This window comes from Chiroxiphia lanceolata, chromosome 9 (genome assembly GCF_009829145.1).
Source record: "Chiroxiphia lanceolata isolate bChiLan1 chromosome 9, bChiLan1.pri, whole genome shotgun sequence".
NCBI classification, from domain to species: domain Eukaryota; kingdom Metazoa; phylum Chordata; class Aves; order Passeriformes; family Pipridae; genus Chiroxiphia; species Chiroxiphia lanceolata.
The window spans coordinates 27,358,679-27,371,725 of NC_045645.1; the positions used below are offsets into that span (position 1 = coordinate 27,358,679).

The 13,047-nt window shown below is 42.4% G+C and overlaps 1 protein-coding gene across 3 annotated transcripts in view; it reads left to right on the top strand.

The window, feature by feature from the left end:
* The window catches only part of ABL2 (ABL proto-oncogene 2, non-receptor tyrosine kinase), a 44,334-nt gene that overhangs the window by 9,550 nt on the left and 21,737 nt on the right, over positions 1-13,047 (top strand). The window contains exon 1 of one of the 3 annotated variants that reach the window (XM_032696363.1): positions 11,677-12,169. The exons of the other annotated variants lie outside the window; for them this stretch is intronic. Within the exon in view, the coding sequence (XP_032552254.1) occupies positions 12,103-12,169 (67 nt within the window). The 5' untranslated portion in view covers positions 11,677-12,102. Of the gene's footprint in view, positions 1-11,676; positions 12,170-13,047 lie in introns of those variants that run through there. 3 annotated transcript variants of the gene reach the window in all.

The following is a 13,047-nucleotide window of genomic DNA, read 5'->3' on the forward strand; positions in this document are numbered from 1 at the left end:
TACAGAAGAACAACTAACCCACTTTACATAATTTTTTTATTCCAGAGGTGTATTAGATGCCTTGGGATTGATGTGCAAAGTCAGTAGGTGCTCAAATGATGATTTGGGAGGCCTGCCATAGCTGTCCTGTGAGACAGAAGTCTAGCAGGTTTAATCCTTGTTATATCTGTTTTGTCAGAAAATTTTTTCATTTTTAGGTTACCATAAGTAAATAGTTTTTAATTTCTTCAGGGGTAAAATGTTTAAAGAGGTCACTGCCCTCTACATCAGTGATTGATTGTGACTCCTGCATCTAGTCCAAAGTACCAATGGTCTTTGAGAAGTTGAAATAGGCCGTAGGGTTTAAGTCTGTCAAGTCTGAGATTGTCTTGTGCAGAAATTCTAATTCTTATTTTGGTGTGTATAAATCTGTCTAACTTCCTCTATTTTTTTGTTAAGTGGTTAAGCTAAATTTGAATGACACTTGGTACGTGTCTTCCCATCTGCACACAAGCTTGCACAGCGATAGCAGAGGTGCAGTGACTTTTTCCATGTGCCATTTCTGCTACATAAAATGCTTTAGTCTCATTTTAGTTGGTGGTGGCAAAGCCTGGAACTGCTCCTGGGTGTAGCCTTGGCTCTACAATAACGCTCAGCTGGGCTCTCAGGACCTGCTCTGCCACAGGTGGGGGGCTCAGCCCTGGTGCTGTACAAGCTGGAATGCCCCAAGGCAGTGGAATTACAGGCTGTTTAGTCCCAGGTGAGCCGGTTCTGTCCTGTCCCCCCCGGGGCACTGATATCCCCAGGGGCTGGGTATTGGTTACTGCAGCAGCAGTAACACGGCTACAACGGGGCCGAGACACGTGAGGGATGCCAGGGGGGGTTTTGTTCCTGGACAAAACAGCACTTGACTGCGAGGAGCCTCTTAGACAGCCTTCCCCTCGCTGCACAAAGCTCACCTTGTTCTCTGGGAGCAGGGAAGCAGGCTCTGGGACACCGCGTGCTCAGCGGGCAGCAGGTGAGTGGCCTCATGCTGGGGACAGCTGGGGAGCCCGGGCTTTGTTTGAAACTATTTTAAAATTTTAAACTAAGAAGGTAAAAGGATCAATTGCAGCTGATTTCCAGCAATTTCCAGCCTGCCACGAGAGGGTGCTCCAGGGCCTTAATTTGTCCATTGCTAAAAAGTTTTTCTGCTAGGAAAAGTGGGGTGTGCTATTTAACATCACCGTGTTACAGTGTTTTAAGTAGGTGTTGGTTCGTGAAGGCAGGCAGGATCCACACAGCAAAAGGCAGATGTGGCTGTATTAGGATTTATCAGAATACATGTTTATTTTGCTTTTGCCTTTAAGAGCTGGACTGCTTCCTTTTTAGTTGTTTTGTTTCTCTTGGGCTTTATCCGAGATAAAGTTGTCTGCCAGCAAGAGAAGTTTCCCAACTTGTTTATGTGCATGTGTGCAGACAGCCTTTTGTGCTTGAAAAGACATTAAATCTGATACTTTTACTAGGTAATCTGAGCCCTTGAATTAGGAGTCACTTCTCATTGCTTCTGTGCACTTCTCGTCTGTAAAATGGCAATAACGCTCGCTTGGTTTATGGAGCTGTTTAGGCTTAACTTCGGCATAAACAAACACAGGAAAGCTGTCTGCGGGCTAAATGAAATAATTAAATATTCAGAGTGCACTCTTGTCTCATCCTGTAAGCTGTTAGAGAAGCGTGTTTGATGTGGCTCTAGCCTGTATTTCGAAACAATCCTGGCACGGTAATAGGTCCGAGGGATGGTTGCTGTTTGTGTTAATTGTTGGACTTGAAATAGAAGCTCAAAGCACTGTGCTTTGTTGGATGTTATCTCTCAAACATCCATAAAGAGACTGAAGCTACAGTGAATTAACAACGGAGAGAGAACTTTAGAATAATGTCTTTGTGTGTTTAGCAGTAGAGCAATACAAACACAGTGAATTGCAGTAAGCATTCATGCACTTGGGTTGTTGGCTGGGAGACAGGATCTCTGCAAAGAGATCCCAAAGCTGGTGTTAAGGGCATGTAATTAGCAGAAAACTAAGATCAGCTGACACTGCTGTGGTTAGTCCTTGACTGCTCAGCTGTGAGGTAGTTACACTCAAATGGGACACACTTGTGTTTTGCTGGAAAACACTTATCATTTCCCTTAATACGAGTCAGTGAAAGGCCATAAACACGTTAATCAGTCCTAAACCAGACTGCTAGAAGGAGATACAAAAACCTGTTTAAAATACAACCAAGGCAGACTTCTTGTCTTGCACAGACATCATGCAAAAGCAAAGGCATGACTTCTGGTGTGCTGTAGTTGCCCTTTTCTTCTAGCCCAAACTTTCCTAACTTGACACAAGGTTGAAATCTTATGTGCATTTCAGGCCTTGGCATCTGGCTTTGTTACATACACCCCTCTATTGTTTCCTCTTACAGAAAGATTAAGACACTCTTCATCACAGTTACCCCCTGAGCCTGCAGAGAAGTTGGCTTGTAATTTTGGAAACCATAAAAGCTATTGCAGATACAGCATTTTGGTTTGTTACTAGAGAAGCAGACTTGGGTGTATGCAATAAACTGCCCTGGTACCAAAAGTGAAGGTTACCCCTCCAGGGACTTTAGAAATTAGATAAACAGTCCCATGTGTTGAGAACAAGTGTCATTCCGTGGTGAATAGTGTGTGAAAGGAGGGTGTCTGAGGCTTAAAGGGAAATAGAATTGAATGTCCAGGAGTTGGTGCTGGTGACTAACTCAGAAGGACAATTTCCTTTCCTACAAGCACTTAGCATTCGTACTCAGCCACCGGTGTCTTTGTTTGGAGCCATATCTGTCCTGAAAGTGAGACAGGTGATGATGCAAGTGTCTTTCTGTCTGCTCTAAGGGAAACAGTTTGTTCCCAAATTCTATGGCTTTGCTGACAAAGGATGTCAGCTCTAGAACCAGGAATACAGACATGCAAAAACTGGAGGAAATGATTTCTCCCTATGAAGGTACCATCTTTGTTTAAAAAACATAAAGATATCGGCATGAGTAGAAATCCCTGCAGCTAAGAAAGCTCTTTACTGTAGTAGTTTGCTATTTAGTCTAATTTTTCCCCCACTGGCAGAATAGGAAGTTTATAAGAGAAAGACTTTTATCCTGCAGATAAGTGAGGCATGAGCACACAAGATGGTTTATGCAGCAGAGCTGTGGATGCAGCACCCTTTCCACGGGCCCATGCTCTCCTTTCCAAGTTAACTTTAGAGGCTTTCTATTATGCTTTGCCCTGTGACAGGTTTTCTTCCCTTTTTTGATGCTTGAACTTAAAGCTGTTTATTTTAATCCTGCTTCATCAGTGTGAGGAGGAGTAGGAGTTTTGTCGAGACAGTAGCTATTTTCAGTCTTATATGTCTTTGACTGAGAGTGTTATTTATTAGTTAGACACTGCAAGGGTTTTGTAATGAAAGCTCTAAGTATTGCACTTTAGGAAGGATGGCTGATCAACACCAGTTTGAGCCCTGCTCTGCCACACCTTCCAGTCTGATACTTTGCAAATGACTTTTTCTTTACTCTAGGTCGTCTTCTGCATAGTACAAATTTTACCCTACTACTCTGTAGGACTGTCAAGAGGATAAAATATCAAAACTGTGAGCCACTCGATATATCAAGTGCTACAAAAATATCCCATGTAGTATCAAGTCATAATATTAGCATGCCCTGACTGAGAATGTTGTGTGGGCTGTGAATTTAATGTGTCTGAGAATAGGCATTTCCTGCTGGGTACAGCATGGTTGGCAGTGGAGAGGGTAGTCACCACAAAACAGGTACAGCCTCGGCAGAATCCTGGGTTTTAACACATTGTCTTGTGCCTCTGTCCTTAAATTACTAATAAAATGTTTCAGCCAAAGTTGTGGATCTTACTGTTTAGTTGCAGACACCTAAGCAGGAGAGATGGTGACCTACTAGAGGGTTTGGAAATAAGTCTTACTAGAATACATATCCTCATTGGAAAAACATCACTGCATCTTGTCACAAATCTGGAGAACAATGATCTAAATTTAGAAAAACCTCACCGTTGGGGATGAGATGCTCCTGCTGCTGTTTCCTGACTGTTTCTTTGTGACTAAAGGAACAGGCACATCACTGGGTGATGTGTGTCCCCTCTCAGCTTTGTATGGTAGCACTCAGGGAATTTTAAATGTGAGCAAATACTCCTGCACACCTCAGGCCCAGTCTCCAGGGAGTTATGCCGGGTGCTTTGAGGAGTGTGCCTGGGAGACAGCTGCACTGTTAGTGTGTGTGTGTGTGTGTGTGTGTGTGTGTGTGTGTGTGTGTGTGTGTGTGTGTGTGTGTGTGTCTGCCAGGGCCTGTGCTCTCCACAACCATCCCCACCCCAGATCCAGACAAAAACAGGAGAAGAATCTCAACAGCTGCACAAGGTTCAGTTTGTGAGTCTTAACTCATAAAGTTAGGAGTTGTTCAAAGTGTTTCTTTTCATAAATCTCTAAGGATGGGTGTAAGGGCCACACACCCCTATTCAGGTTGTCAAGGTAATGCTAATGTCTTTATAGAGGTGGAATTCTGATGGTCTGAGCCTGAACCCTCTAAACATAAATAATGCTTATATAGACCTTTGTTTCTCTATGCTCTACCAGCACGTCCTCAGTTCTCCTCCCCCTTTTCCCCTGCCCAAGTTGCACCTTTTTTTGCACATGCTGATTTTTCCAGTTGTATTTTTTCCCTGAGAGTAGGGTACCACCCTTACGTGATATACTGCTCTCATAACATTGGCAAAGGGCCCACCAAAGCTGCTGTGAGACCTCCACACCCAGACCTGAATATTTGCTTTGCCAGTTTAAAGGAACAACCTGCATTTTATGTATTTGTCTTAGATTACAGCAGCCACCTTCATGTATTAAGAACAAAGCCGAGACTGTCGGTTTTCCCATTATTCTGCTTTATCTGTCACTGTGTAGGAAGCCCTGCCCTGGCTTTTAGAAGTAAAATCATTAGATTCCATGTAATTTATTTGAGTGAGTCATTTAGTTCCACTTCTGTTGCTGCAGCATCTGCCTATTGTGTCTAATGTAATTTTCCCTTAATGGGGCCAACAGTAGCATTACCAGTAGTGTGAAGTCTCTTACAAATAATCTGCCTACAATATTAAAAAATATTCAAAAATACAAAATTTCCAAAAGACTCACCAGGAATTTTCAAAGTAAGAATACTTGCATTATTTTTTTTTTTTCTGTGATGGACAGCTGTTATGAGCTGATTTAGGAAATACTTGTTCTTGAAGTAAACTTTTACAGGATAGAACCTACTTGTATCCTACTCATCTGAATGAAAATAAGGCTAAATGGATGAAAACTGGTCAGAAAAAGAACTTGTCCCCACCACACTGGACTTATCTGGTTTAAGGGTGTTTTTTTTAACATATATTATACTTCAGTGCTCATTGAGTTCTTGGCCTTGGTGACTTTGTACCATGTTAGACATGGGAACCTGCAGTGAAGAGCTGATGGTAACCCAGTGCCCAGAACAGCAGCTCTGCACTGTTAGGTGGGAACTAAAAGTTGGATAACCAAATGCTTTATGACACTAATATTTCTGCCAAAAGAGTTTAGTTCTGTCAGTTAATCTGCTGGTCTAATTTCTCCAGTAATTAGGAATGGAGTTCTTACCCTGGTAATCTTCCACTGTTTTTTAATAAGACCTAGTTCAAATAGTGATGTGTTACTGAACAGTCACGTTTGACATTACTAAGAAGAGGACATGCCATCTCAGATTAGTCAGACCTTCTGAGGGCTCACTTCACTTGCTGCATTTGATCACGACAATTTGGTGTTTGCCATTACTCAGTCTCTGGCGTCAGAATCTGAGGTGTGACCCTGCCTGTTTCATTTACTCATTTTTTTTTTTTCAGTGAAAATGAAAATTCTTGCTCCGTGCAGGTCTCTGCTGGATGTTCTCCAGGCTCTCATTTTTTGTACATCAGTCACTGAATTGTGTGCTGTTCAGTGGTTTTCCCTTTTTTGGGGCACAGTTCATGATAAAAGCATGACCTTAAGGGGTGTTGGCCCCACAGTCTCTGCTGATGCATCATGCAGGAGCTTCAGCATCCTTGCTGGAGGAGCTTAGGTGTGCTGGGTGCTTCCAGTTTTCTAAATTTCAACTCTTGGTTCAGTTTTTCAGGGACTGACCATGCAGGCTTTATAAAAAATTAACACTGTTATGCTTGGTTTTGTGGTTTATTTTAGATTTTAAGAGACTTGGATCTCAAAGCAATAATAGGTCCATATTTCCTTGCCTCACTTCTCTCACTCTTTTTGACAGTTTTGGCACCTGCTCAGTTCCATAACCAACCCAGGAGGTTGTTACTTCTAAACAGCTGATGCAGCTCAGTTATATTGACTTTTAAGTGCTTAAAGTAGCTTGAAAGCAGCAGGAAGACTGTTTGTGGCAATGATGTAGATGAGCAGGAAACATGTCATTAATTCTAAAGACCCTTCAAATAACTTTCAAATATTAATTAGCCTATGATTCTGTTAAGTCCTTCTAAGCTGAAAGGCACAGCAGCTTGCAGTCTGGAGTTAATGGGATCTGCCTCTGGATGCTCCATGCCTTGCCAAAAAATAACTCTTGGGCTGAGTAGTTTGCCTCAAGGGTACTTCTTCCTGAGAAATTTGCAAGTTAAGTAACATGTCACAGCAGGGTGGAATTCCAAAAGAGAAGTGCCCTAAAAGGCAGGGTTTAGTGGCATCTCTGGAAGCTGGGAGTGACTGTCTTGCAGTAGTGCCATATAAGAGGTGTCCATAAAGATGAGATGGAGAAGCCCTTGGCTGGAAACAGAATCTGCACAGGATGGTGAACGTTCAGCTTTCTAACTACTGTGTTGAGGAGAGCTATGGGTATTTAAATGTCTTTAGAATACAGGATTGCCATAGGTAACTACTGTAAATAGTAAAAATGCAACTGGAAGATCTTCTCCCAAGCTACCAAAAGCTTGGGAGCAGCTTTAGTTTCCAGTACGTGGAAATATGAAAGAGAGAAGGCAGAATCCTGTTCCTCTGCTGTTAGAGGCAAAGTCAGAACTGAGGACAAGTTCACCATGATTTTGGTGGCTCAGGTGGCTGATTTGCAGTAGGTTTGTACTCTAAAAGGCTCAAGAGAAAATGTTTTAAAAGGGGCCCATGCAGGACTGCCTTTTGTTTTGGGATTTCCAACTTCAAGACAGCACCTGGTGTGCTGGTACAGCCCAGTAGTGAGCCCTGGTCCCAAAGGAAGCACTTGGTGTGGCTGGCTCCTGAAGGGATACAATATGCCCTGTGTAATCCAAGCAGTCAGCTGTCCTGACAGCCTATATAGGCCAGCAACAACTGGGAATGTTTTTGTGTGGAGTGGGAGGAAGAAGGAATGAGGTGGAACTCTGTTGAATTAGAAAAAAAAAAAAAAAAGAAAACATCTTAATTGAACAAGATAAAGGGACCTTTCTTGGCCTTGCAAACCAGGAGATGTGGGGATGCTGAAGTAAGTTGGCACAGTCAGACTTAAGTCTCAATTTCAGTTCAAAATTTACATTTCCTAGAACAACACTCCTAAATTAAGCAGTTTTACATTCCTCCTTTAAGGCAGCTGTATGGCTCAACTGGCAAAAATCTTGCCATGAAACTAAAGGCAGTAATACTCTTTTGTCAGAGATCTTATTTCCCAGTTTAGGTTAAGTCATCTTTCACTTCATTAATTTCCCCGTTCCTTGATGGTGATAGCAGAGTACAGATACTACTCGTCCTGTGGGCTGCAAGTACTCTGATGAGCTGTATGAATGGCTTGATTTCTCTGATTTATATGTCTTTAAGAGATATTTTTCTCATCCACACATGTCCTGTATCACTGATAACTCCTGTCAACTTGACTGGCAGTTTCTGTGCGTTTCTACTTGTCTGCTGCAGGTGTAAAATCTCTTATCAGTGCCACAAAAGGCAAGGTAATATCGGTGCATCCTCCTAGTTGGTGATGTGCTCTACTCCTTGGAAAAGTGTCTATCTTACCCTGCACAGTAATTCACAAAAACTGATGTTGTACCTGGGTGCAATTTAGGAACTAACCCGTGCTTTCCAGAGCCAGAGGAAACGAACCGCTGAGTGAGCCGCAATGTTACACCTCCCACTGGGAATTTCCAGCCCTTTCCCTCTTCCTTCCTCCCTCAGAATATATATATATAGTAAATAGGCTAAATTAAGCACTGGGGGAGGTGGCACCCCAAGGCAGGAGCAGTTCCAGAGGCTGAGTCTCCTCAGTTAAAAGCAGCTGACAATGCCCTGACCAATCCTCTGAGCATCCCCGTCGTACCACCACCGCCCTGGCAGCGGGGGAGACGTCTCAGACAGCTATGCTGGTATTAAGTGGGAGGAAGGCTCTTTAAATAACTACCAGTGGGTCCTATTCCCTGAGTGTGTCAACATCGAGTTGTTGTTTCACCCTCTGAACATAAAAAGAAAAAAAAAAAAAAATTAAGTCAAGGAATTGTGTGGCAAGGAAGTGACAAAAATGAGATAATGTTTTTTGGTTTTTCTAGTTGCTGGATCTGTTTTAGCTCGTGGCAGATACCTCCCTTGTCATTTTGCATTTCTATTCATAAACCTCCAAGCAACAGATGAAAACCAGAACAAAAGAGGAATAGATTTGCTAAAATCAGGGGAGTATACTCTCTTGAACCTCCTTACTGAGTACTCCAAAAGAACACTTGTCTGTCTTTTGATTTTTGAGTATTTGCATTTTGAGGGGGCTAAGGCAGCATTGCTCCCTTCCCCTCTCATTGCTGATCTTCCCCTGTGGCTAAGTTACTGTGCATAATCCAGGCCTGAAAAGCCTGCCTTGCTCTTACAATATACACTGTCTGCCTCTTCTTATTCCAGATGAATAAGAGGTATTGTGGTGCCAATTCTATAAAATGGGATTTAATTTAGTTAGGGTTGCCTCACAGCCCATTATTATCCTAGATAAATCCATACAACTATTTTCCTCTTTCATATTTCCCCAGCAAAAGGAGGGGATGTTGGCAGTGTTATAGAAAAACAAACCATTAATTTTAAGGTTAGCACTGTAAATTGGCAACAGATCTCAGCTCTTGTGGGGATTTGTCTTTTGACAAATTATTAGATAAATCTGAAATTGCAACTACCTCCTTTATGATATTTATTTATCTATAGATCAGATTCTATCCTTGTAGCCTGATCTTCTTGCTAGCCTAATTTGAGGTTATTCTAAGCATTTTCCATGCAATTTCTGCTTTTTGAGATGGCCATCATTAACCTAGTCAAAAGATGTGGCCTAATGTTTCTGGGAAATTAAGTCACTCCTTTCCACACTGTTGTACTTTGTTTGCTTTTCTTTTACTGCTCTGAAAACAAATTAGCAGAAACAACATCATCTGTGGGATGTTTTTGCTCTGTTGGCATCCAGGCACAGTCAAGTTTCCCATCTCCTGGCCTATTTCTCCCTAGAGCCAATTTTACTTTCTTTAACCAGTTTTCTAGTTCAGCAGTTTCCTTTGCAAAGTCATTTTTGTCTTTTTTAAGTGCTCCTCACCTTAGGATAGCAGTGTCTGCTGATTTAACCACACCATGCTCTGTACTGAGCACAGGTTGTAGATATAACTTGTTGGAAGATATCAGTGGTTTTGCTTAGTGAATAGGTGCTAGAAATGAAGCAACTCTCAAATAGGAATAGTCTTTCACTCAGCTTTCTAACCTTCCTTCAATTCACCTGTTTCTTAATTAAAAGCTGCTATCAGGCTGTGACAAATGATGTGAAGAGGAAGAATGCAAATGGCAAGTGGTAAACTTGCTAATAAGTAATTAAAGACAGACTTGCAGGAGATTGCAGGTTGGAGAAGTGGTCCAGGATTCAGTATGAACATGTAGAAGGTGGGACACAGAGGAAAATGGTTCTGGCTTTGTATGTGAGGTACTCAGCTCTGAGCTTCCCAGTGTGAAATAGAAATCAATCTTTGAGCTGTGGTAATCATGACAACATTTAGAACCACAGTCCAAAAAGCAGAGCATTAGGAATATGTAGTTGTGCTACTGTACAAAGCTATGGTTTGTGTCCTGCATGTCATTCTGATCTGGTTTTCTGGAGGGGTGGGTGGTAGAGCTAGAAAAACTCAAAGGAGGGATGTTTAAAGGTGCCCAAAGGCAACAACATCAGGCTGCCTAAGAGAAACCCTTCAGCCTGGAGGAGAGGAGGCTGAGGCAGAATAAGATAAAGGCTTATAAAAATCACAAATTGCAGGAATGGCACCAAGTGGTAGTGAGCATTCAGGATTTGCCCTGTAAAGGCTGAGGATCATCAAATGAAACCATGTGTCCTGTTCAGAGGAAGTCAGAGCCTGTTCTTTGTTCCACACCGTGCAGTTGAGTTACTGGTAACACGGCAGCAGGAGATTGTTTATGTGGTGAGTTCGGTTTGCAGTGCTTCAGACAGCAATTGGGCAAGGGAGGGGAGGGAGCCTCTTAGGAAGTTTAACTACAACACCACCAGCTCTGGCTCAGAAAGACCTGGAGCTGCAACATGTTGGAGGCTTGGGAGGTGTTCTGGAATAACATCATTCCCCTTTCCCCGGGCAGTGGTGACAGCAGGATGCTGGGCTGTGTGTGACCCAGCACGGTGGTGGCTGTGTCCCTGAGGAATCCCAGTTGTCAGCTGGCTGACATTTGACATTCTGAAGTGTTCTGCTAAATCTGAGGGGCAGGATTTGGTTGTCCTGTCATACTTCCTTTAAATGTTCCGTAATTTGGATGTTAACAGTCAAGAAGTACTTAACTTCCTAAAAGATAATCCCAATGCCTGACTTTACAGTAGATGTAAAGCATCTTTAGTAGTAGACAGATAAAATGCATGTTTCTCTCTTTGTATCTCAGCTGCATAAAATTCCTTCAAGTTTAATAGATTGGCTAGCCTTACCTCTCTTCAAGTAACTTTTTTAGGAGTGTTTTTCTTTTATTATTCTGTTCTAAAATACCAGATATACTGAATAATATCCATCACAAACCTACTAAATTTGATAAATATTCTCAGTCCAGCTCCACTTAACTTATTCATAATCTTTGTCTATTCATTTACACTTATCTTTCTTTTTAATATAAAACTGATTTTATTTCTACACCAGCAAGTCAAACAGTGACTTTTTTGTAGCTTTGATTACTTTTAAGGAAGAGAAATAACTACGCATACAATACCCCTAAGAGCTATAGTAATTCTACCGTAACCCAGAAAGGGTTTTCCAAAGGCATTATTTCAGTGAGTACATTCCTGTCTTAATACTGAATTCAGACACACGAGGGCTGAGCACTGCTGTTAGATTTGGAAAAGCAAATGCAGTGACACAGCCTGAAACTGCAAAGCTGTCGGCGCTGGGCTCGGAATTCTCCCTGTGCTGAGCCTGGGGCTCGTGTTTCCCTGGTTATCCAGCAGCTGTTGGGAATGGGCTGGTGAATGGAGCCCCTTGTCTGGCCCGTGGAGCCAATGACAAGTGTCTGGGTTTCCCAACGGGAAGTGGCCCAGCAGCCAGGAGCTAAGTTTAGTGCCATGGATTTGTTTCTCTGACTTCTTGTGCTGCCCCCACAAAGGGAATCAGCCCATAGGGCTGAGAAGGAGCAAGACAACTAAACCTCCCTCAGCCAGACTCTGGGGCTCTCCTGCCAGGTATCCACATCAGGAGTTTTCCTGGTTCTGAAGTTAACAGCACAGCATGCAATTTTTGGGCAAGTATTCATGCTAAAGCTCGGCTTTTTTTGGAGGAGAGGAAACGCTGGTTTATTTTCTAAGACAAATATATTTCAAAGGAGGCAAGATCACAAGGGTATTTTAGTCAAATGAAGTAAATATTTTAAAAAGGACCCCCCTTCTTTGTTCAAGAGAAGAAAATGGCTGTGGACGATGGTTTGAACAGCATACTGGTTGCTGACAAATGAGGTTGACAGTTTGGTGATTTATTTTTAGCTGGAGAATTTTTTTCAAACAGAAGTACTGTGTAGCCTTGGCAGTTGCTGCATATTCGGTGTGGGTGGATGGAACTGAGAAACTGCATCTGTGCTAACAAGCTTTTTGGGATTCCATTAAAAAATTAAACTCATGTACTGGAAACTGAAGCTGTATCAGCTCACCTGGGGAGCTCTGCCCTCCGAATATCCTCCAAAAGGTAAGCAGTGCTGCCTGCCCAGGGCACTTGCAAAATACTTAATTTGGGCCTCAGGATATGACATCAACTCAGATTTGGGCTGTTAAATTGACATTATCTTTCTCTCCTGAGACGGCAAGTCAATGAGTTAATCTCTGTCCTCTCCTTCAAAGTTTTCCCTTTAACTGGAAAGGCTAAAAATAAATTTCAGAAAGGCAGCTGAGAAAGAGTTTAATGTGGTCATTGTTCCAGGTGCTGAGTCTAAGGAGAATACCTAATATACTGTAAGACTTCCAATAAGAAGTAGCTATGTCACTGGGAAAGCAGCTTGGACATTTATGTCATGATAGCTCAAAGGTCTGGTCAGTTGGTGCGTTACATCTGCAAAATAAACCTCTGGCCAGCTCAACTTCATGAGTGTGGATATTTCTTGCTGCCTTAGGGATTGGCTGAGCCATGTTTTCAAGGAGTCTTTTTGTGGAAGAGCTCTTACTTCAAATGTTTGTGTTAACACTGGGAGTAAATAGCTACTTATTTGATTTCCTTAGAAGTAGATAATATCTTGGCTTTGATGTGGCCAGTAGTAACAACTCCTCAGGAATTCTGTTGGAGTGAAGTGTAATCCACATTAAGCAACTTCTCTCCCAAAGTACTGATTTAAAAAAAGTGCTCAATGACTTGCTCTAAGTTGTCATGTTTGGTCATCCCACCTTTCCTGGAGAAGGACTGGGTGACCTAATCCTCCTCACCCTTCACACTGGAGAGGTTTACTGGAACTTGCCACGACACAGAAAGAATGTCAAACAGACTTTTGAGCTACAGTTTCCCAGTCACCTCTGAAATCTGTGTGTCCCTTCATTGCACTCCTTTCTCTAAAGCCATCACTGGGGGAGTAGTTG